General features: G+C 37.5%; 1 protein-coding gene across 4 annotated transcripts in view; it reads right to left on the bottom strand.

The window, feature by feature from the left end:
* Positions 1-25,389, bottom strand: part of HECW2 (HECT, C2 and WW domain containing E3 ubiquitin protein ligase 2) — a 449,127-nt gene that overhangs the window by 110,145 nt on the left and 313,593 nt on the right. For all 4 annotated transcript variants that reach the window (XM_043994321.1, XM_043994323.1, XM_043994320.1 and 1 more), the window contains 4 exons: positions 16,744-16,894; positions 15,906-16,009; positions 15,243-15,367; positions 1,068-1,253 (listed from right to left, as the gene is read on the bottom strand). In XM_043994321.1, the coding sequence (XP_043850256.1) occupies positions 1,068-1,253; positions 15,243-15,367; positions 15,906-16,009; positions 16,744-16,894 (566 nt within the window). The remainder of the gene's footprint in view (positions 1-1,067; positions 1,254-15,242; positions 15,368-15,905; positions 16,010-16,743; positions 16,895-25,389) is intronic.

Here is a 25,389-nt window from a genome sequence, read left to right as displayed (position 1 = left end):
TTTTCCTAGTTTCTATCCTAAGTGTACCTCTGTTTGACTTTGACCCCGTGTTCCTAGATCTGTCCTCTATGACCAAAAAACACAAATCTTTTTTTTTTTTAGTGAGACAATTGGGGTTAAGTGACTTGCCCAGGGTCACACAGCTTAGTAAGTGTTAAGTGCCTGAGGCCCGGATTTGAACTCAGGTACTCCTGAATCCAGGGCCGGTGCTCTATCCACTGCACCACCTAGCTGCCCCAAAAAACACAAATCTAATCCCTCTTTCGCATGATAGTCCAGTGGCATATGATCAGGAAAGACTTCACAGAGGAAGTGACATATGAGCTCGGCCTCCAAAGAACATGAAGGTTTCCACGGGTGAAGCTTAGGAGAGAGTACATTCCAGACAAAAGGCTCATCGCTAGCAAATGACAACACAGAGACAGAAGAATAAAGGATGAGATCAGAAAACAGCTTGGGATCCAGTTTGTCAAGGAGGTTGAGAGCATGGATGAGCATAGTGTCAAAGGTAGGTTATATCCAAACTTTAAAGCAGAGCAACTTGATAATACAACCCTATTATGGGGGTATATATGTAATAGTCTTTATCCTTATATCTTCCCCTTTTCTCTTCTTAAGAGGGTAAAGGACAGAGAAGGTGCTCCTAGACTAGAAAGAGAAGTCTTTCCTACTGAGAATATACCATATATTCTTTCTTAAAACAACAGATATATGATGGATATTGTGACATAAACAGAGTGCTTACTTTTTCTATGAAAATGAAAGTCATAACCCTTGACATGAGCAAAAGGAAGGATATACTACATATGGCCTTCCATGCTGATAGACTAGAGTAAAAAAAATAGAAAAGATGGAATAAGGGGTCGTTCTGCTAGAAGCCAACTCATACCTCTCTTCTCCACATCCCATATACTGTTCCAGAGTAAACCTACCTTATCCTAATAGCACTGGAAGAGAGGTAGGAGGGTAGGCAGGGCTGTGAAGGACTGAGTTGTACAGGGCACAAAAAAAGTCAGATAGCTCATATCCAGTCACCCCCTGCCTAATATCCCACTACTTTCAGTTACCTTGCCCTGGTGATCATGCTTCATTTCCCAGCCCCTTGGCAGCTCCAACTGTTTGTTAGCAAACATGTTGAGGAATCCCACTAGGTCTCGATTATGCTGGTAACGTTCAAAGTGGTGAGTGTCCCGCCGGACTTTGGTGATCATGTGCTTCAAACACGTGTTGTTTGTAAACATGCGATAGGCACTCTGGAAATAAAGGATGAAGAACCAAGAGTCAGTCCACATCAACAGGTATATTCAACAGAAAGCAAAGAAAGAATGACGTATCTAGATTAAGGTAAAATATAATGAGACAAAATTCGATTCACTCTGGCTCTCTTGCCACCTGCCCTGCTGATCCACTTCCTGGACCACCATGCCCTGGTAGATTTAATACACTCAGCTTTGTAACTCCTTCCAGAGACCAAGTGATTTGGATTAGTAAGTGCCAACTCATGTAACCGACTTGATCACACCATCCCCATGACATGATTCACATCCTATACTGTCTTTCCATGTGCCATAATGTATTTACTATTCCCTTTCTCACCCCACTCTGTCAATCAATAAACTAGAGATCTGAGAAAAGGGTAGAGATAAAGATTTTGGAATTACGAGTAGAGTAGTAATAATTGATGTCCAGAAGAGGATGGAATTGTTAAGAGAAAGTAAAGCAATAGAAAAAAGGTCCGTGGATAAAGATTTGTGGGAATAACAATTAAGATGCTAATTAGAAATGAACAAAAAAGAAAGAAAATAAATATTCAAAAAGATGGGAGAAAAACCATGAGATTATATTAATAGAAGCCAGGGGAGGAGAAAATATTAAAAAAGAATCAATGTGAACATCCACAACCACTTACCTTTATTTAGTACTTCAAATTATTCAAAATGCTAGCCCCATAATAACCCCGTGAGATAGGTAGTAAAAATCCTCTTCTTCCCATTTTACAGATGAAGCAACTGTGGCCCAGAGATATTAAGACTATCTCCTATAGCATATTTGGTGTAAGAGAACACAAGTTTCCTGACTCCTTAATCTCTGTAGCGTTTGACACGTGACTGCACTCTCCTCTTTAGGTTTTCGTGATACTGTTCTTCCTTGGTTTTCATCCTTCCTGCCTGATGATTCTTTCTAAGTCTCACATCTTCCATATCATAGTTCTGAACTATAGATTTAGATCCCCAAAGCTCTAGGCATGGCTCTCTTATCTTTGCTCTGTACACTCTCTGACTTGATCACCTCATCATCCCAGAAGGGTTTAAAGGTCATCTCTAGGAAAATATCTCCCAGATTCACATACCAGCCCTATACCCTCTTCTAAGCATCAGTGACATATCATCAATTGGACATTTCAAACTGACATATATGCATCTTGAACTCAACATGTTCAAAACAAAATTTGTTATCCTTTCCCACAAATCCATCTCTCTTCAAAACTTCTTTATTACTATTAATAGCACGACCATCTTTCCAGGCAAAATGTTTGCAATCTCAATGTTGCCTTCAATTCCACACTCTCATCTCATAAATCTAATCAGTTACCAAATCTTGCCATTTGTACCACATCAACTCTTCCACCATACCTTCCCTCCATTCACACAGCCAGGACCCCAATTTAGTCCTTCCTCACCACTCAGACCACTGTAAAAAGGCCCCTTATTGGTAACCCTGATTCAGTGAAGTCTTTTCCACTCTGGTCCATACTCCACAAAATTGCCAAAGTGATTTCCCTAAAGCATAAATCACTCCCCTACTCAATAAATTCCAACAGCTCCCTGTCTATGTTTGTTGAGCAAATATAAAGACCTCCGACATTCAAAGTTCTTTACCACCCAGACCCTACTTACCTTTCCAACCATATTATACATTCCTGCTCTTCACCACAGTCCAGCTATGCTGGCCTTTTTACTATTCCTTACACATGGCCCAATCTCCTATCTCCCATCTCTAAGTCTTTACACTAGTTTGCCCACCATTCCTGAAATATACTCCCTCCTCACCTCTGCCTCTTTGAATCTCTCGTTTCCTTTAAGATTCAACTCAAGTGCCAGGTTCTCTATGGGTCCTTTCCTAATGTCTTCAGGCACTAGTATATTGCCCCTCAAAAAGTGGCTTTGGATCCAAGACAATCCCAAGGGACTATTGATGATACATTCTATCCACCTCCAAAGAAAGAACTGATATTGATGGAACAGAGAATGAAGCATGCTATTTTTCACTCTTTCATTTTTTCTTTTATTCAAGTTTTCTTGTACAAAATGACAAATATGGTAATGTTTTACATAATGATACATGTATAACCCATATCTGAATGTTTGCCGCCTCAGGGAGGGTAGGGAAGGAAAGGATGAAAATTGGAACCCAAAACTATAAATAAAAATTTTTATTAAAAAGTAGCTTTGTGGGCAGCTAGGTGGCACAGTGGATAAAGCACCATCTCTGGATTTCAGGAAGATCTGAGTTCAAATACGGCCTCAGACACTTGGCGCTTACTAGCTGTGTGACCCTGGGCAAGTCACTTAACCCCCATTGCCCTGCAAAAAAAAAGAAAAAAAGTGGCTCTGTCTCTATTTCATGTGTCTTTATAGGAATGTTTACCTCCCCTGATAAAATGTGAGCTCCTTGAAGAGAGGCACTATTCCACTTTTGTCTTTGCATGGCAATACAAAAAATAAGCACAGTGTTTGGCACATGGTAGGCATTTGATCAATGTTTGAGCATTGATTTGCTTAAAAGTCAGTGCTCATTCTATTATCACATAATGGATAGGGCACTGAATTTAAAGTGAGGAAGATTTCAAATCCTGCCTGAGAAACTTACTATCTCTATGTACCTGGTGGGCCAATTACTTTACCTTTCATAGCCTCATGGGGATAATAATAACACCCACCTCACAGGATTGTTGTAAGCATCAATGAGGTAATGCATGTGACATGCTTTGTCCACCTTAAAGTGATATATAAATATAATCTATTACTACTACCAATATGCAACAATACCTATACTGTTTTTATATCTGGTCTCAAATGCTACTGAGAGGTCAAGAAGGATAAGGACTAAAAATAGGACATTGGACTTGGACCAAAAGGAGGTAAGTCACTTAACCCTTCTTTGCTTAGTTCCTCATCTATAAAATGGATACATACTGGAAAAAGAAATGGTAAACCACTCCAGTATCTTTGCCAAGAAAACCCCATGGAAAAGTCAATGGTGTCACAAAGAATTGAACACGACTGAATGATTGAACAACAACATGTGAGTAATTGGGGAGTCACAGCACAAATGAAGTCTAATCATTTTAAAAGTTTGGCAGCAAAGAGGAAGAGAGACAAAAGATCATAGCTTGAGTGGGGTAGTAGAGTAAAGGAAAAGTTTATTATTTTGAGGGCACCAGAGGCTTCCAGCATGTTTGTAGGAACAGAAGAAGGAATTTGTAGAGATAGAATATTGAAAAAATGCATAAGATAGAGGATACAATTGATGGATGAAGATCATGTTGGAGATGGAGGAGGTCAAGGTCACTAGTAGGTGGGTTAATATTGGCAAAGACAGAAGCCAACCAACTTATTCTATAAGATTAGAGGAAAGGAAGATAAAATAGGTAAGAACATCAAGAGGTTTAAAGATAGGAAAGAAGGAAGTTGAGGGAGCTCTTGTTGGATGGTCTCAATCTGCAAAGTAAAATGAGTCAACATGTCACTTTAGATATAGAAGTAATACAGGCTAGTAAAAAGAGAGGAAACTTGAGAGTCAGGACACTGGAGTTCCAGTCCTAACTAGATGTGTGACCTGAGGCAAGACCTCACCTTGCTTGAGTTTCCATTTCTTCACTTGCCAAATGAGTATAAGTCTCCTACCTCCTTCCTATGAGCAGAAGGATCAAGTAAGATAAACTAGAATGAGAGAGTTTAACTAATTGATCTCTAAATACCCTTTCTGGCTCCAAAATTTTGCTGATTCTATGTCAAAGTGTTTATGTTGTTAAAAGATCAGGTAGTATTATCCTCTTCAGTAGAATATAAGCTCCTTGGGCAGAGACTGTTTTTTTGTTTTGTCCTTGTCTCCTCAAAGTCTAGCAAAATGTCTTGTACATGATAAATGTTTACTAAATTTTCACTGGATTTTATTGGACATGTGAAGCATTGTATGTATAAGGCAACTAGATGGCTTAGTGGATAGCATTGGGCCTGGAGTCAGGAAGACCAGAATTCAAATCAGGCCTCAGAGTCTCACTAGCTAGGTGACCCTGGGCAAATCATTTAACTTCTTCTTGTCTTCATCCATTGGAAAAGGAAAAGGCCAACCACTCCAGTATTTTTGCCAAGAAAATCCCATATGGAGTCACAGAGTCCAGCATGACTGAACAATTGAACAACACGTATATGGTACAAAGATGTAACAACTACTGTTTGTTTAAACAAAGGATAAGTACTTATCTTGGTGGAATACTTAAGCTGTATGTATTTCCCATGACTTCTGGAGAGGTGACAATGGGATGGTACGTAGTTAGTATCAGTATCAATACTACTACTTTTGGGAAGGGGTCTATGGTATTCAAGTAATTGAATGAAGGATATAAGTAGATGCAAGTAGGGCACATTGTAGGAAGCCCTGACTGAAAAGCCCTTCTAAAACATCCCTTACAAGTGGTTATCTAGTCTTTACTTGTAGACCTCCAATCAGGGGAAACCCACTATCTCCTAAAATATTTGAAAGGATTTCCTTAGGTTGAACATAAATATTGTTGAGTTGTTTCAGTTGCGTCCAATTTGTCATGACCCCATTTGAGGTTTTGGTTTGGTTTTTTGGCAAAGAATATGAGTGCTTTGCTACTTCCTTCTACAACTCATTTAGCAGATGATGAAACTGAAGAAAACAGGGTTAAGTGATTTGCCCAGGATCACCTAGTTATTAAGTGTCTGAAGACAGATTAGAACTCAGAAAGAAAACTCTTCTTGACTCCAGGCTCAACATGCTATCTATCCACTGCAACACCTAGTGCCCAAGAACATAAATATGCCACTTTACAATTTTCACTTGTTAGTCCCAGTTTTGCCCTTTGGGCTTCATGGAGAAGTATTATGTTCACTCTCAGCAGAGGTCTTTAAGCAGAGGCTGGATGGCACTTACTAGGGATGTCAAAGAGAAAATTCTCAGTTGGGTACAAGTTATACTTGATGGTTTCTGAGGTTCTTTATAACTCTTAGACTTTGTAAATAGAGACTAAATCAACAATAGAGCACTAATGCAGAGTGAGAGGAAAAGAGTTTCCCTGGGTAGAACTAAAAGAATGGGAAGGTTAACTAAGAATGGAGAGAAACTAGAGAGTTCAAACCAGACTGATTGAGGATATTGAAGCTAAAATCCAGGAGTTTAGTCACCATATAGTATGTAATGAGAAATGATTGAAGCACTACTAAATGACCGGAATTAGGATACTACTAGAAATAATTTCTGGGATTCCTGTCTCTTCACTGGTCCTTTTCAAGAATGAAAGACAATTTGTAGTGTCTAAGAATTGGAAATCAAGGGAATGCCCATCAATTAGGGGAATGGCTAAACAAGCTGTGGTATATGCTGGTGGAATATTATTGTGTTATAAGAAATGACAAACAGGATGATTTCAGAAATGCCTGGAAAGACTTGTCTGAACTGATACATAGTGAAGTGAGCAGAACTAAGAGAACATTGTGCACAGTGACAACAATATTGTTTAACAAAGAACTGTGAATTATTTAACTATTCTCCGCAATACAATGATCCAAGACGATCCCAAAGGACTATCTATGAAACATCCTATCCACCTCTTAAAGAAAAAACTGATATGTATTGAACACAAACTGAAGTATGCTATTTTTCACTCTTTCATTTTTTCTTTTATTAAAGTTTTCTTATATAAAATGACTAATATGGCAGTTTTAAAGAATTGCACATGTATAACCTACATCTGAGGAAGGAAGGGGTGAAGGGAGGGAGGGAAGGAGGGCTAAAATTTGGAACTCAAAACTTTAAATAAAGGAGTATTTACTGGGGCAAAAAGTAAATAAATTTTCTTTACATATAATTTGAAAAAAATAAAATATTGAAAAAAACAATTTTTGCTTTTCTTTCTTTCTTTCTTTCTTTCTTTCTTTCTTTCTTTCTTTCTTTCTTTCTTTCTTTCTTTCGCAGGGCAATGTGGGTTAAGTGACTTGCCCAGGGTCACACAGCTAGTAAGTGTCAAGTGTCTTAGGTTGGATTTGAACTCAGGTCCTCCTGAACCCAGGGCCAGTGCTTTATCCACTGCGCCACCTAGCTGTCCCCTAAAAAAACAATTAAAAAAAGTTTACCATGCCCACATTAATATCTCATGCATTAATATAATAGAATTCTAGGTTGGGTTCTAGATACTAATTTTCCTGGGTTCTAGATAATACTTTTTTCTAAATAATTCCTTTTTCAGAAAGGAACACATAGAACTTAGATCTTGACTTTTAGTTTAATGAACAAGTAGATTAAAATTGCATACTCAGAGCCTGTTATAAATTAATACTTTGTATTGTTTTTTATTTATTGTCCTATCCCCTTCCTAAATTATAAGCACCAGGGGGGCAGAGCCATTGAACCATCTGATCTAAACTCTGTACCTCTCTCAGTAACTAGTGCCATACTTTACAAACTTAAACAAGTAACTAAGTCAACCAAATATTGTCATATACTGGCAACTAGAAATAACATTGCTATACAGACCCTCTTTTAATAATGGCATTTACCAAAAAAAGGTATTTTACACTGAAATTTTACCCAGTTTGCTAGTAACATGGAAGGAAAAATTCACTTCTTCACCTACATGACTATTGATTGTCTATTCATCTGAGTTGCAAATTATTTATGATTGACACATATTTAGAAGAATATACATGGGATTTTGGAAAAATAAATATTGTTCCTCCTCCATAATGTCCTAAGGGCAGCCTTGATGTTGTAATCAATGTATTTCTAAAGCTCACCAAAAGCCAAAATCATCATTACTTTGACTTGCACCATCCTCTCTTATATACTGAAAATATTTTTTATGAATAACTATAGTCAAAAGTATAGACATGTCATCATCAACAAGCAGATTTCAAAATATAAGAATGTAATAGAACTCCACCCTCCATTGAAGTAAGCCCCCTGAACAACAATCTACACATTTTGGAGGAAGTTTGATTATAACCAGTGGAGGGCATGTACAACTGCATACAAATTTTTGCAGGCAATTTTTCAATTACAGAAACCTAATTTAAGGATGCTTTAGAATTAATACATTAAAATGAGAGGGAATTCTTCTTTCTGAAACCATCAAAGCCTGTAAAAACATAAGGAGAGCACCAATAAATCACCAGGTCAAATCCTGTTGCTTTATTCTATACATTCTTCTGTTAACAATCCAAGAAAAGGAGGGGAGTTTCCCCTGTGAAAAATCCTGGGACCATCAGTAAGCAAAATCAAGGTAATTTCCATTGTCTGCAACACACAGAACATGAGAAACTTTCCTAAACCAGCCAAAATTTAAATCACGTAGGGCTTAGTAGCAGAGATAGCTCATGAGGGAGAACAAGTAACAACTAAAAAGTTCCTTTGGAAAGAGACCTTATGAAATCAAGAAGGGACAACTTGGCCAGAAAGAGCTACAAATAAAATCTTTGGCAAGTGGTTTGTTTTTACAAATTATATGAAGAGCACATAAATTGTTGAAAAGCTAAAATCACGTCACATGTTCATAGTCATAGAATCATAGAAAGCTGAAGGGGGTCTCAGAGGTCATCCAATGTAAGCCCTTCATTTTATAGATGAGGAAAAAGAGGTTTAATGAGGTTAACTAACTCGGTAGAGGTCATAGCAGCAGTGCCAAAATTTAAATCCAGGTCCTCCTACTCCATTTCATTACATGATACAATCAAAAGCAAGGTCAATATTTATGCTGAGAGTTAAAGCTATACAATAGGATCACTTCATCCTGAATTTAATAAATGTTTACATAACGAAGCGCGATACTAACTCCTGATCTCAAAAGCATGTTGACATATTTCCCCTTAATATCTATCTTTATCCTTTCTGTAACAGATGTAACCTGGTTTCAGAGGATTCCTGCAGAAGGTGTTCATCTATGGGATGGGAAAGATAGTAGTGCCCAATGGTGTGAGTCCAGGGGAGAGTGCTTTGAAGGTGAAAGAAATGAACCCAATTGAAAATAAACTGTGATTATTCCCTGGGCCTCTGAACACTAGATTTATGTTTCATGTTCCACACCTATAACATGTGACCCACAGGACTTAATATGCATGTGAGGGTCATAGGGACAGATTGAATTTGAGGAGGGCTTCAGATCCTGGGAGTGAGCAGTGTGATCAAGCCACATCCAGCCAAGTGGGCCTAGATGTGCTCCCAGATGATGTGGGGACTATAGCTACCACCTACCTATTTCAGGGGCAAAGATGAGGTGCCACTAATCAGTCCCTACCCAGCACACGACCCACTGCTGAAAGGAATTTTGGGTAATTGCCAAGTTTCTTCTCTGGGAAATGGGAAGGAATAAGCATTTATATAGTGCCTTCTATGTACCAGGTACTGTGTTAAGTGCTTTACAAATATTATCTCATTTGGTCTTCATAGGAGCCCAGGTGTTATCATTATATCCATTTTATAGTTGAGAAAACTGAGAGAAACAGAGATGAAGTGACTTGCCTAGGGTTACAAAATCATTATGTCTGAAGTAATATTTAAACTCAGGCTTTCCTTAGTCTAGGTATAGTACTCTATCCCCAGTGGCATCTAGCCACTTCTGGCTATCAGAGAGTTAGTTGCCTCATTCTCCTTAGTCCTATTCCTTAACAGTGATAATTCTGCTTTTTTCTTTGGTCTAGAACTTTTATGGGACAGTTAGGTGGTGTAGTGGATAGAATACTAGTCCCGGAGGCAGAAAGATTCATCTTCTTGAGTTCAAATCTGACCTCAGATACTTACTGGCTATGTGACCCTGCTTAAGTCACTTGACCCTGTTTGCCTCAGTTTCCTCATTTATAAAATGAGCTGGAAAAGAAAATGGTAAAGCACTCCAGTATTTTTGTCAAGAAAACCCCAAATGGGGTCATGAAGAATCAGACACAACTGAAATGACTGAACAGCAACAACAAGGACTTTTGTGTGTGGATTAGTTCTCAGATCTAGCTTCATCTTAACTTTAGGAAAATTACTCTTCTTCATTATGTTCCATATTAGTTAAATCTCTACTTAAAGAGAGAATAAATATTTCACCAAAGTGGCAAAACCATAGTTACATTTCTAAATATCAATGAGGTCCAACAATAAATTTGGTGGAACTGTTCACTCAACCAAAAGTTTGAATCCCCCAAACCCAATATTCTACAGCTTGAGAAACCCACTTGTTCCCTCACTGAAGGAAATATAGCATATCCCCAGTTTGGGAATCACTTTCCCTCATCACCAGAATTAGGCTTAATGTAGCCTTCAGTTCAGCTTGGGTAACACAGGTCCTGACCCTCTCTTGGTTCTGACTCTTTGTTGTCATGGCTCCTGAGAGCTTTGCTGTTGACATGAATCACTTAGGATCTGGACTCTCCCCTAAGCTTGACTTGGTTCTTACAACCTATCAAATGTGGATAAAAGGTTCTGTGTCATTTTAGTATACAGAAAAGTCAGGGCAAATTATGTGGTTCGAATGGCACTGGGTCTTTCACCTTTCAAGTCCCGCTGCTCCACTCTGACTTTATCCCCATGGGTGTGATTCCATTAAATCTCCCTGGGTGAGCCCATTCTGCAGGAATGCTCCCAGTCCAGGGCAGGCCTAATACAGTTCTAAAGTGCTTGAGACTTAGGTCAAACATATTAGACTGTCTCTCCTTCCCTCTACAAACCTGCCTCTCCTTCCCAACTTGCCCATTATTGTTAATGAGATCATCATTATGCCAGACCCTGAGGAGAAATATTCTGCCTCAACCTACTTCCATTTCCATTTAGTCAACAAATTATGCTAACTCTTCCTCCACAAAGTCTTTCCCATTGGACCCTTCTCTTTTTTCCATATCCACTACCCCAGGCCCAGGACTTCACTGACTCAGATTCACATTAGATTGCCTCTGGTTTCCAAGCTGGACTCCCATATGTCTAGTTTCTCCCGCACTTCAAGGAGCTTGCAATATTATTTTCTCAAGATGCTATGATGTTTCCCCATAGCCTATTAGATATTATCTAAATACTTCAATTTAGCACTTAAAGCATTTTATCAACAGATGCCACTCAATGACTCTTTATTCTTGAATTCAGCACCTTAGAAGGTATAATTACATTAATCATTGCCTGCATGCCTTACTTATTCTCCCATCTGGTCCCTTCTCTATCCTCATATGGCTAGCACATTATTTCAGGATCTTATCACCTCTTGCCTAAAATACTGCAGTTGTTTCCTAATTGGTTTCCCTGTCTCCAGTCTCCAGTCTCTCCAAGCTATATACCACACAGCTGCCAAAGTGATATTCCTAAATTACTATGTTATTCCTATTCAATGAATTCTAGGGGCTCCCTGTTCCCTGTAGGACAAAATAAAAACTCCTTTGACATTTAAAGTCCTTTACAACCTGATTAGATTAGTGGCAGCTAGGCTCAGTTGATAAAGTGCTATGCCTGGAGTTAGGAAGACATGAGTTCAAATCCAGCCTCAAAACTTGCTAGCTGTGTGACAAGAGAGAAAGGGCAAACCACCACAATATCTTTCCCTAGAAAACCCCATGGACAGTATGGTCCATAGTGTCACAAAAACTCACTTGGATATGACTGAACCACAACAACCTGATTACAACCTACCTATGCAGTTTTATTATACATTAGTCTCCTTCATACATTCCATGGTCTAGACAAACAAGACTTCCTGCTGTTCCTCATACATGACTTCCTATCACTCATCTATGTGCTTTTGCACTAGCTATCCCCCATTCCTGGACCTCATTGCTGCCTCATCTGCCTCTTACAACTCTGAGTTTTCTTCAAGGCTTATCTATAAACCTTTTCCTGATATCCTTTGATGGTGATAGCACCAATTACATTTTTTGGGGAGGGTAGACTTGTGATTTATTGCTATAGGGAAATTCTGGTGAGTTCTCATTACCAACATCTGTTGGCACCTAGTCTGCAAATTATAGGCTTAGAAAATCACCTGGAACACTGAAAAATCAAGTGAGTTATCTAAGGTCACATAATCTATAGTAATGAGAAGTGGGATTTGAACCTAGGTCTTCCTGACTCCGAGACCAGTTTTCTATCTACTATTCCATATAGCCTCTGATGCTTTTTAAAATATATTTTATATACTGATATGTGTATATATGTATATATGTGTGTGCATTATGTGTGTATATATGAACAATTATAAATATACTTTCAGTTGATAAACTGTAATTGCTTAGTCAAAAAATTATGATTTTTTTAAAAAAGGAAGATATAAAACTTTATAGGTAGATAGGGAAATTAACCCTATTCTAGAAAATTATTGAGGTTTGGGATGGTGCAAACAAAGTGACTAGACTATGAATGAATGTCTACTGGTGATCATTGGGCAGTAATGATCACAGTCCTTTTGGTGATGAAATTCTATGGTGAGTTACTCAACATACATAAGGAGATATATATATACACACATATATATGTATACATACATACATACATGTTGGTGGGGGAGGTTATGTTGCCTTCTCAAATAGAATGTAAGCACCTTGAGGGGAAGGGGCATTTCAATTCTGTTGTTGTCTCCCCAGCAATCAGGATAGCATCTGATACTAGTAGAAGTTTAATAAATGATTATTTATTTTTATATCTGTTTCTTTGCTTATCCTGTTGTTTTACTTAAAATGTCTTCATATCCACTTCTCTGCTAAAGGTTGTACTTTATTTCTTTACATAAAATATCTCCCAAGAACCCTACTAGTCCAGCCAACTGACCCTCACCCCATTCTTTTCCCTCTCTGTTCTTTTGATTCATTTTATAAGACAGATAATTGATTTTGTTTCTCAGATTCAAGAAAACAGAACCAATAAGTCAAGTCAACAAATATGATGTGCCATGATGTGCCAGGAATTCTGCTAAGCTCTGGGAATACAAAGTGAAGCAGGAAAAGAGGCAGTCCCAGACCACAGGATACTGACATTCAAATGGGGGAAAATAACATATAAATGAGAGCTTTAAAAGTATCAGGTGGATGAAGGTGATGGGCACAGGGGAAGAGTAGAGAAAGTCTGGTTAGTCAACAATGCAGCTTGGAGAGGAATGAAGGCATGGTTAACCTGGGCTCCTTCTTTCTTTTTTCTCTTTTTTTTTTTTTGTGAGGCAACTGGGGTTAAGTGACTTGTCCAGGGTCACACAGCTAGTAAGTATGTAAAGTGTCTGAGGTCAGATTTGAACTCAGGTCCTCTTGAATCCAGGGCAGGTGCTCTATCCACTGTGCTACCTAGCTGCCCTGGGCTCCTTCTTAAAATGGAGGTTAAGAGAGGAAACAGACCACCGGAGGGAGAGGTTACCGGGTCAACTGCCTACTAGTACTTTGCTGAACACTGGAGAAACAAAAACAAAAAATTACCCAGGCCCTGCTCTTAGAGGGCTTATAAGGGAGTGAGAGAAAGGACAAGTATAAAAATAATTAGACACATAGGAGAATAAATACAAAAGAGAGAGAAGGTCACAAGGCTATGGAAAGTTTGAAGAAGGGATTACATGATCCCTTTACAATATGTTTCATGTCTCCAAATAAATTATAAATTACTCAACAACAAAGATTGAGTCTTCTATTTCATTCCCTGGATTAACTCCTATGTCAGGAAAACTAAAAGTGAGGACATTTCAATGGCTGTGGAATTTGGGTTTTGAAGAAGATTTATAAAGATGTGGAGAGAGGAGAGGGTCTTGATAAAATATCCTTTGGTATTTTATTAATAGGAATGGTAGGGACATAGGCTAAAAATGACAATCAGTTGCGTAGTGGTAATGGCCTAATTACTAACACCAGGATTTGTATGCTCTACTTGAGAACTCATGGGGATAAGGTAGATAAGTAAGTAGACGAACTTCTCAAAGGGGAAAGAAGTTGGTAGGTACTTCTCTGCCAAGGCATAACTCTCTGGCTTAGGGATAGTGACTGGACCCAGGGTTTCATTAGAATAGAGAACTCTCAGGTTTGGAAATGCCCTTTCCCAATGGATGTCATTATCTTTTGTGCCTTTCATCGTCTTAGAGAATTGTCTAGAGAAATCAAGCAACTTGCCCAGTGTCACACAAACTCTGAACTTTAATATAGATCCTGGTTTCCAGGCCTGCTCTCTCTCCACCACACCACAACATCAAAATTGGGATCATAAGTGGGTCAGAGCTGGGAGGAGTCTAAGAAATCATCTATTTCATGAATTTGTAACCATTTTTTGTGTATACCATGGGCCACTTTGGCAGTATAGGGAAGGCCATGGGTCATTTCTCAAAATCATATTTTTATTGTATAAAATCAAATACATAAGAACACAAAGAAAATAAATTATATTGAAATAGTTTTATATACATATATATGTATATGTATATATATACATACACACACAAATACACACACAAATACATACATATACATACATACATACATACATACATACATACATACATACATACATACATACATATATATATATACACACATTCAAATCAGGTTCAAAGGTACCAGGTTAGGAACCTCTTGACCTGATTCAATCTCATTTTACAAATGAAGAAGTGAAATGACCTGCCTGAGACCACCTAGCTCACAAGCATGAGAGCTAAGCTTCACAATAAGACCACAGATTTAGTACTTCAACAGTATCATATGGTTCAACCTCTTGTTATACATTCTCCCTACATCCTTTCCAAACCTGACCTGCCTTTAAGTACTTTAATTTTTTAAAAAGATTTCTTTTATGGGCTACCATTGGGTGAACTTGCACTCTTTTCTTCAGTATAAAACAAAGCTTATCCCTTTCCTTCCAAAGCTCAGTCCAGTCACTTAGCAAGTCTCAGAAAAATGTTATATGAATGCAGATGCATAACAACCCCCAAACTCCCACCTCATTTGCTACCCTTGCCCTCTAATTCCTATTCATCACATCCATCCAGAGTTGAATCCAGGGCCAGAGGGGATACTCACAGGGTTAGAATGCAGCACGGTGAAGAACTCTGGGCTTATGAGAAATTTCACTGGGGGAGACTGTAACAGTAACGTCAGCCTGGACCTGGAGGTAGAATGGGGCAGCACATTCTCCCGTCGAAAATCTGTTAAGGACAAATAAAACCTTTCAAAAGAACACTCTTACACAGTTGGACTAGTTCTGTCCCCTTTGATCTGAAGCATGAAGTAAAAAGTAAAGAATATCTGGCATTTCTTTAAGTGCACTTGGACTTTGAAACTTTTATGCCATCAGAAAGGCTTCCCTTTGATCTAAATTAATATGTTAAATCCTGACTGTACTTGATAACATTAAAATGGAACAGCATCGTCTTTTGCAACTAGTAAGATTTTTTTTAAGGGAGTAAATTTTTCTTTCCCAACCATTCAGATCAAAGCCAAAGCTAAGTATGTCATTTGGGATTAGGTGACCTATTTGCCAAACTTTATTTTTCCTAATCCCAACAGAAAGTTCAGAAAGTTGATCTACTTGGGCTTTACTGTTTTGTTGTCGCTGTTCTTATAATCCACGTCATACTAAAAGTGACCATTGATTTGACCAATAAAAAACTATATTTCTTAGGAATCATTATGCTTGGATCATTCCTCACCTTGTTAAGATTCAACACTGCAGTTGATTCTCACCTGCATTGGACTGATGGAAGTCTGTGTCCTCTCCAGCTCCATCAATGGCATTAGTGTGTTCTTCAGGCCTTTCATTAGTCATTGTTCTGCGGATACTTTGATACCTGCCATCAAAATCCTAGAGTTACATAGTGCAGACTATATAAAAACAAAAAACCCAACCGAGTTGTTTAATGAGAGCAAGGAGTTATGTTCCTTGTCTATACAACTATCCACTCGTTTTTTTAAAGTCTCTTTGACATTAGATCCCTAGTTAAATTAGGTTTATTTGTCCATTACTTCTTAGAAAATGTCTTGGTACATTAGCTAAATCTAAGAAAGCATGGTATCATTTAACCAAGGAAAACGAAATTATTAAATAATTGAAGTGAAACTTCAGCTCTTTTTAGTTTCAGCTTTTTGTAAATTTGCAATCAAAAAAGAAAAACAAAAAATAAACACAAACACAAACACAAACCCTGTATAAAAGGGCATTGTGAATGAATGCCCTATGGATTAGAAAATAAAAACAACACACTACTTGAATTTGAAAGGATCAACATGGTTTTATCAGATTTCAAAACTATTTAAATTGTAGTTTTTACTGTTTCCTCTCTATTTTCCAAATGAATATTATTTAGCTACTTACCTTCTTTTGTAAATATCTATTACAAGCACACATGCACACACACACACACACACACACACACACACACACACACACACACACTCCAGACTGAGGTCCATCAAATTTTAGATCAATGGCAGTGGCTTAATGTTGATATTTAAGGACAATGAGACAACTATTTACTGTAGTTATCACCACCCAAAGAGTGAAGGCCATGGTGGCTCTTCTCACCTACGGTTTAGCTGCTCCATTTGTTGGATAGAGTTGGATCTCTGAAGTATCTGTGGGGCGGGGGGAGCAGTGGGCCTCTGCCAAGTTGTTGTTCTGTTTACATGATCCACATAGAATATCCTTCCATGACTGTCGATCCGGGCCTCCCAATCTAAAGAGCAGCAATGGAATAAGAGGTATTAGGTAGTAAGACTATAATTGTGTTTACTGAGTTTAGCATGTGTTTCCTAAGACTTACATACTGTAATTGTGTGTTTATAATCATATGCCTCCTTGTATAACTTCCCCTTGGAGATTCCAGAATCTTTTTTTGGATGACAGCTTATTAAGTATAATCCTAGCCAGGACACACACTTTTAAAAACGTCTCCAAATTTATGTCTTTCATTAGAAAAAAGGACCTGATAATTCAATATTATGTAGATATACAGCCTACATATATATTATTATTTATTTAATTTTAACATTCTTTTAAAATTTTGACTTGCAAAATTTCTCCTTCCCTCCCATCCCTTCACCCACTGAAAAGGCAAGCAATATGATACTAATTATACACCACATATACTTTATAATGATGTCTACATTTAAAAGGCAGAATCAGTATATGTATCAATCTATTTAATAGCACATAAATTGAGTATTTGTAATTATTTTGTTCAAAGAGCCTGTAAATCTATAAATTTTCTAGCCCTAAGGAAAGACCAATAGCTAGACATTGTAGGTAGGACCAACTTCCCTATACATGTTGGGTAGCCCATCACAGACTGTGGCCTCTGCTGCCCAATGATCATCCAATGGGGTATTCATTCATAGTCTAGTCACTCTGCACCATCCCAAACAGCAACAGCTTTCTAGAATGGGGTAATTTCTCCATCTACCTATAGTCTTCATATAGTCTCCCTCTCTAACTGTAAAAAATATGATAAATTTTTGGCTAAGCAATTATGCTTTCTGTAACAACTCAAAGTAAATTAATACTCTGTCAGATTCTGCTCTGAAAATCTATTTGAAAAATTTGCTTACTAAAATATACACATAAAATAAAGCCAATGTGTGATATATTTATAGCTTTACCTGAGACCTGATTTCCCCTCCCCCCCCTAAAATTCTTTATCAAACCAAAAGATAGGATGACTTCTCTGTCTCTGTCTTTGTCTCTCTGTTTCTCTTTGTTTCTCAGTCTCTCTGTTTCTCTCTTTCCAGATAAGGACCACTCAAGACTGGCTTCAGCCTACGTACTAGTACAAAACTAAAAGGGAAGGCCTTCTCTCTAAAGAAAGTATTAACAGAATGCTCACATATCCTCACACATTGTACTTTGAATCAAACAACTGGAAGGATTCTCATTCTACTTTAGCCTTTTTGTCAACCTGAAATTTAATAATGTGTATATGGTCAGACTAAGTGTCTATGAGGTTGATCCCCACCACCCCTCAAAATTTAATGGGAAATAATAGTATTTAACACAGGATGGGATGTGCATCACCAGGGAGAAGATAACTAATATAGGACCTATTACTTAATATCAAGTAATGATGAAGAATGTTTGCAATCCTCTTTATATTTGTTATTTTTATTGATGATGACAATACTTTGTGTATATAATCCTTTATCATTTAAACGCCCATTCATATATACTTTCTTTTTTTTCTTTTTTTTTTGTTTTGTTTTTTGATTTTTGTGGGGCAATGGGGGTTAAGTGACTTGCCCAAGGTCACACAGCTAGTAAGTGTCAAGTGTCTGAGGCCGGATTTGAACTCAGGTACTCCTGACTCCAGGGCCGGTACTTTATCCACTGTGCCACCTAGGCACCCCTTATACTTTCTTATTTGGTCCTAACAGATAACTCTATGAAAATTTATTGCTCCCATTATTTCCACTGAGGCCTAAAGAGATTGTGACTTACCTAATATTAGACAGATGATAAGTAGAAGAATCTACAACATGCTACCTCATCTTATTGGCTGCCATTTTACATTTTAGGATGGTGGTGATAAAAATATTTGCAAAGATGTTTTCCTTTTTTGCTTCAAACATTTATCCCTAGAGAGATAGCCCAGGGAAAGCAGTCTTCCCAATGAAGATTCCCCATAGAGGAAACCTTAGCATAATTATTCCCAATCCTAACATTGAGGTTTTCTAAAATTAGGATAGCAGATGATGGTTACTTTGAAGCGATAATCCTTAGAAGACTATGAATTCTCTGAGAAAGTAGTGTTCAAATTACTAATTGGGCTGTATATGTTAAGACAGGTAAAGTTGATTTTAGTTGGGAGATGAAAACAGGGAGTTTTTATATAGGCTCAGAACCACTCTAATTTTGACAAAATTCAGAGTTTCTTGCCTATCCTCTACTAAAATTATGTTGATAAACACTGAAAATAAAACTTGCCTGAAACATTGGAAATCAGGAAATTAATTTTCTAATAACCAGTTCTCTTATAGACATATGATGTTAAAAACAGACAAGAAGGTTTGAAATTCAAGATATTTACATTCATTTCTTCATTCCTGGCACATTTCAGGATTGGATATTTAGCCAATGGAAAATATGATTAATAATTTTCCAAAGTTAGCCATACATTCATTTGTCCTTTTGGACTTAGGAATGCCAGAATTACCATTTTACTAACACTGGCATTTTATTAACAACTGGCATTTACAAGGCACATTACACTTAAGAAGTGCTTTCACATATTTTTAATCTTGTTGAATCTAACCTTCAGCATAGGGCTTCATCTCATTATAGCGAAAGAATTTGGGATCTATTCCACATGAAGAGAAGATGCAAATCAGCCAGAGGAATAGGTAGTTTATTGTTTGGAGGAGTAAAATTAACTAAGTTTGAGAAATAGAATTCCCCATTTGAGAAGTAATTTGGAGAGGATACAACACAGGAGGATAGGATAATTATTGTTGAATGGCAATAACATTATCAGATCAGGTTCCACAGATGATTCCTAACTGGATTTGAACTCAGGGAAAAATGGGCAAAGGGATAGGTTGATTGAGAATTTGGTGTGGAATATTATTATACATGGTTTTGTTTGAAAATAATGACTGGTAAGTGCAGACTGTTTCCTGGTCAAATTTCCTTGGAATACCATGGAACATTAGAATGGAAAGGGACTTCAGAGGTCATTTAGTCCAATCCTTGCATTTGGGGGGTGGGGGTGGGCAATGAGGGTTAAGTGACTTGCCAAAGGTCACACAGCTAGCAAGTGTCAAGTGTCTGAGGCTGGATTTGAACTCAGGTCCTCCTGAATCCAGGGCCAGTGCTTTATCCACTGTGCCACCCAACTGCCCCGAATCCTTGCATTTTAAAAGTGATGAAATAATCCTGGAGAGATTTAAGGGACTTAACCACGGTTACACAGGAAATTGATGCCAAGGCCAAGACTCAAATGCAGGTGTGACTTTGGGCAGGTCACTTCATATCTCTGGGAATCAATTTCCTCATCTGTAAAATGAGGTGGTTGGATTAATGAATGATCTCTAAGAGCCCTCCTAGCTCAAATATATATGATTTTAAGTTTCCCTTGACTACCAGACCACTGTTCATTCTACAAGCCACCCCAATAGCTCTCTGAGGCCTCTGACCATGAACCTACAGCATGATCAAGTCTGTTGAATCAATGTACCAATGAATATTCCTGTGGAATATCTTTCCCCTGCTGTGGATAAGTAAACCACTATTTGTTTACTAAGATAGCTAGGTGGCACAAGGTTCTTTCTGAGTGTTGGGCCTGGAATCGGGATGATCTATCTGAGTTGAAATCTCTTCTGAGACATTTTACTAGCTGTGTGACTCTAGGCAAGCCACCTAAATTTTGTCTTCCTCAGTTTCCTCATCTGTAAAATGGAGGTAATAATAGAACCTACCTCCCATAAGTGTTCTGAAGATCAAATGAAATAATGTTTATAAAGTGCTTAGCATAGTACCTGGCATATAATAGACACTTAGTAAATGCTATTTCCTTCCTTCTTGATGAATGACTTATGGGCATTTTATCTTGTTCCACTATTGAACCTAAACTACCATAGGACCAATGTGAATAAGGTCCAGTCCATTACAGATGGTCACTTAAGTTTTTTGTTCCTATGGGTCCTATAGAGGGAATCTTGGAATGTTAATGGTTTCTTAGTTATTATAGTAGATTTGTACTCTGCAAATTAGAGAATGAGATGACCTAAAGCGTTAATTCTAGACTCATTATGAATATAAATTTGGGAATGAGACTTACATAGGAAATTTCTTTCTTTACAGAATGAGAATGGGGGACTGGGAAGTACCAATGAGTAAACTAGGGATAGGGTCTGGATTTGTGGTTTCATTAATATAGGAAACTGCCCCCATGAAGCAATAACCTCTATCAATGTAGGTCAGTCAGTACTTTTTCTGCAATTTAAAGTCTTAGAGAATTGCCTAGAACACTGGGAATTTAAGTGACTTGCCTGAGGTTACAAAGTCAGCATTTATTAGAAGCAGGAAATTAGTAAAACAATATTTTTAAACCCTTTCTTAATGGAGGGAGGAAGTAGGTCAATATGTTTAAGCTTATCCTGGTGACAGCACAGTTGAACAGGCCTGGACTTGAGGCAGAAGTCTACAGTTCTAGTCTTAACTCTGCCATGGACTTGCTATTTAAATTTGAGCAGATCACTTCACTTTTTCTAAGCGTCATTCCAATTCTTAACATATGATTCTATGATTCTAGTGTCAAAATGATCACAATAATTTAAGAAATGATTTCCTACTCAACTCTTCTCCCAAATCACCATATGGAGAGATTCAGTACTATCTGATTTTTTACAATTGAGATTGGACTTGTGAAACTTGGCCCCAAAGAAGAAATATGGGAAAACACCTCCCTCTACTACTTTGCAGGAGTCAAAATCCATGGGTAACTAAATGCATATTCTCCAGATGTAACTCACATCTATTACCTAACACATCAATTCTTTCAAGATGGCACCAGATTTGAAAGCCTTTTCAATCCTACCAACTCAGAAAAGAATGAATCTGTATGTTGTAACACGAGTCATCTACAGAAATACAGCAGTACATAGGGCCAACCTGAGAAAAGTAAAACTGTTTAAAATAAATTCAGGACAGATACATTCAAAACTAAGACAAATTACCAGAAGAAAATGAGCATGCCCATTTTTTCTACCCCTGTCTTTGTGATATCACCGAAGTAAACATTTGTCTCTATAACAACATTTTAGTTAATTCTCTGGACCTGCTAGGTCTCTAGTTCAAAGCCTTCAGAATGAGAATGCAACACTTAACTCTCACTACAATCAAACTAGAAAATCAGCCTCCAGCAATTTCACTGTGAAGTATTATATGGTGGTATAGCATGTAAGCCTGAAGCTTCCTTATTTTCTAGGAACCATTAGGACTTCTTTCAAACAGCAGTTGGAAGTAAATAAATGTTTGTTGAATTGAAGAGGACCATAAACTCACAGGCACCAATACCTCTATTCAAGTTCAGCAACAAGACAAGAGTTTTGAGACCAAAATGGTAGGTTATCTCCTCAGCTTGTTAAGGGTCAAAGTTTAACATTTCATAGCTTGAGATGGGAGAGCAGAAAGCATAACTGAAAAAAGGTGCTTTAAGTGACAAGATACCAAACAACAAGAAAAGCAGACAATGACATGGAACTGCACAGGAACATGTTCAATTAGAAAATGAACTCTTGAAAGTATGAGTTTAAAAAAAATCTTTCGGGAGCCATTGTGATCTCTCCAGGGTCTTAGTCAATTATATGTTAGCATGTAAACATTGGACAAAGGGATGAGGAAGTCATTTGTTTTCCTGTAAGTTTAAAAAAAAGCAAGGAGTGGGTAAGTTAGTACATTTTGGTGCATCAGGACCTTTCCACAGAAGTTCTGAGAAATCAGGTATCACAGACTGTGACAGGAGGTAGTGAAGGAAAGAAAGAATTAAATAAACATTTATTAATTGCCTACTATATGTAAGACACTACATCAAGTTTACAAGCAATGTTTACAAACATTAGCTCATTTGATCTTCACAACAACCCTAGTAGATAGATTGCTATTATTATCCTCATTTTATAGTTGAGGAAACTGAGGCAGGCAAAGGTTGTGACTTGCTCAAGGTCACACAGCTAGCAAGTATCTGAGAAGGGAGTTGAACTCACATCTACCTGACTCCAGGCCTAGCACTATATTCACTATGCCACCAGTTAGCCCCTACTAAAGAGTGGGTTGATGGGCAAACTTTTAGACCATGTTTTGGAACTTTGAATGTCTTCATAAATGTCAAGTTGACGTTTGCCCTACAATCAGAGACACTCACAAGACCATAAAATATTCTTTTTGTAAAAAAACAGAGTATGGGTTAAATTAGTGCCCTGCTTCTACTAAGCTTTCAAAAGGGAATTCTATTATCTTCATTTGTCTTCATCCATCAACCCTGGTACTTGACCTTTTAATTCCAGATCAGGTGATACTAATAAACTGACATCCAATGTTGGCAAACAAACACAATTGCTGATAATCTTAACCCTGAGCCTCTCAAGATTCCCCTAAACTGGTACACGAAGAAGTAAAGCATCATGGGAATAAGAAGAGTAGGGCTGGATTTTGAAGAAATAGTCATGTCAGTGGGACTGGCCAGCTAGGAGAAGGCAGAAAATTCAAATAGAACAGAGAGTTAGCAAGGATAGCCAAGTGATGAAAATAGAAAGAAAAGAACTTTGTGAGGGTGATGGAAAGCATGTGAGTAAAGAGGAGAGTTTAATAGAAACAGATATACTCAAACAACAATATGCAACATGCTTAAAACTGAGATACAGCATTGATTTGAAAAATCAATACCCACAAAAATCTTTGAGAGTTTTCTCTAACACATTACCTCACAACATGAATAGCCACCACCACCACCATCTATAGAGAATTTACTAGCATCAAAAATTTGTTGTTTTTCAGTTATTTTATCTGACTCTTTGACTTTGGGATTTTCTTGGCAATGATACAGGAATGATTTATAGTTTCCTTTTCCACCCCATTTTACAGATAAGGAAACTGAGGCAAGCAGCATTAAGTGACTTGCCCAGGGTCACACTAGATTTGAACTCATGAAGATAAGTGTTCCCCTTTCCAGGCCTGGCACTCTATCCACTGTGCCATCAGCATTAAAAATAGGTACATTTATAAAAAGTCATCTTAAAAAGTATTTTGAATTATGTTCCTGACCCTGGGGAGCATGCTGTATCTTATGGAAACTACCTCTATCATGTCTCTATCCTAGATTTGACCTGAAATGCACAAATTTTTTTTTAAATCCACGTTGCTCGGGCTTCAACAATATGGATTTTAAATAATTCCTTACTTGTATTAATAAAAATTGCACCCCCAGGTCTAATAAGCTATTTTCATCTTTTTAAAAACTTCACTTAAAGGTAATAAATGTTAGAAAAGAATCCCTCCAAATAAGTCACATAAAATACCCTTTTTTTTTGTAGTGTGTTTGAGAGGAAAGAGCACTGCATCTGGAGTCAGCAGTCTTAGCTTAGAATCTCAGTTCTACCACTTACTCCCAATATGACCCAGGTGAACTCATTTTCACCTCTTTAGGCCAATATTTCCTCATTTCTAAAATGAAGGGGTTACTAGATAATTTCTAAGGCTCCCCCCACCTACATTTATGATCTTATGATAGGTAACATATAATATAGTTTGACTATATAATATATATTTTAAGCCTATATTTCATAGATATAGATATAGATATAGGCTTTAAAACCACAAAGATAAAAATTATAGATGTCAGATGTGGCTAAGAGGATATCAGTTATCTACATACTTAATGACAATTAGAATAGCTAATATTTACATAATGTTTTAAGGTTTACAAAGCACTTTACAAATATTTAATCTAACCTCACAACCCTGGGAGGTAGGTGATATTATAAATCCCATTTTATAGGAGAGGAAGCTGAGACAAACAGAAGGTAAGTGACTTGTCCACTTATTTAGCATCATAGAACTAGTAAGTGTCTGAGGTAGAATTTTAATTCAGGTCTTCCCAACTCCAAGTCCAACACTCTATCCACCCCACCCTATCCTTATTGTATCTAGGTTATGGGAATTAGGGTTACTTATTAATCCTACTTATAAATCCATGCACACAAAGCAAAACCAAACAAATACCAGCTGAAAGGCTGTTTTGTTATGTTCCAATTTACCTCGCCCTGAAATTGCATCCATAAATCACTCAGGAATATATTTCTTTCTCAGTATAAACAATAAGGAAGTGATTTTTCCATTTGCTAATAATGACGATAGTTTAAGACATTAAACTAGCATTTTGTGGAGAAGAGAGGAGAGAAGAGAGAACAGAGGAAAAAGAAGAGAGGAGGGAAAAGGAGGAGGAAAAAGGAGTAGGAAGGGAGGGATGAGAATAACTAAAAGAATACAAAACACTTCAAAGTTGATATCAAGGAAATTTCCATTGCTCTGAATAATAAATAACCTAAAGTAATGATAACATACAAGCTTTGTTCACTGCTTCAAATGGAAGCAGAGCCAATTTTTTTCAGGCCTTGATAGAGTTCATATGGCATTATCCATCTTCTGTCTAGACAGCACACACACAGCATCTATCCAAGAGTC

This window comes from Dromiciops gliroides, chromosome 3 (assembly GCF_019393635.1).
Source record: "Dromiciops gliroides isolate mDroGli1 chromosome 3, mDroGli1.pri, whole genome shotgun sequence".
Classification (NCBI taxonomy): Eukaryota; Metazoa; Chordata; class Mammalia; order Microbiotheria; family Microbiotheriidae; genus Dromiciops; species Dromiciops gliroides.
This window is presented reverse-complemented; position numbering and strand designations above follow the sequence as displayed.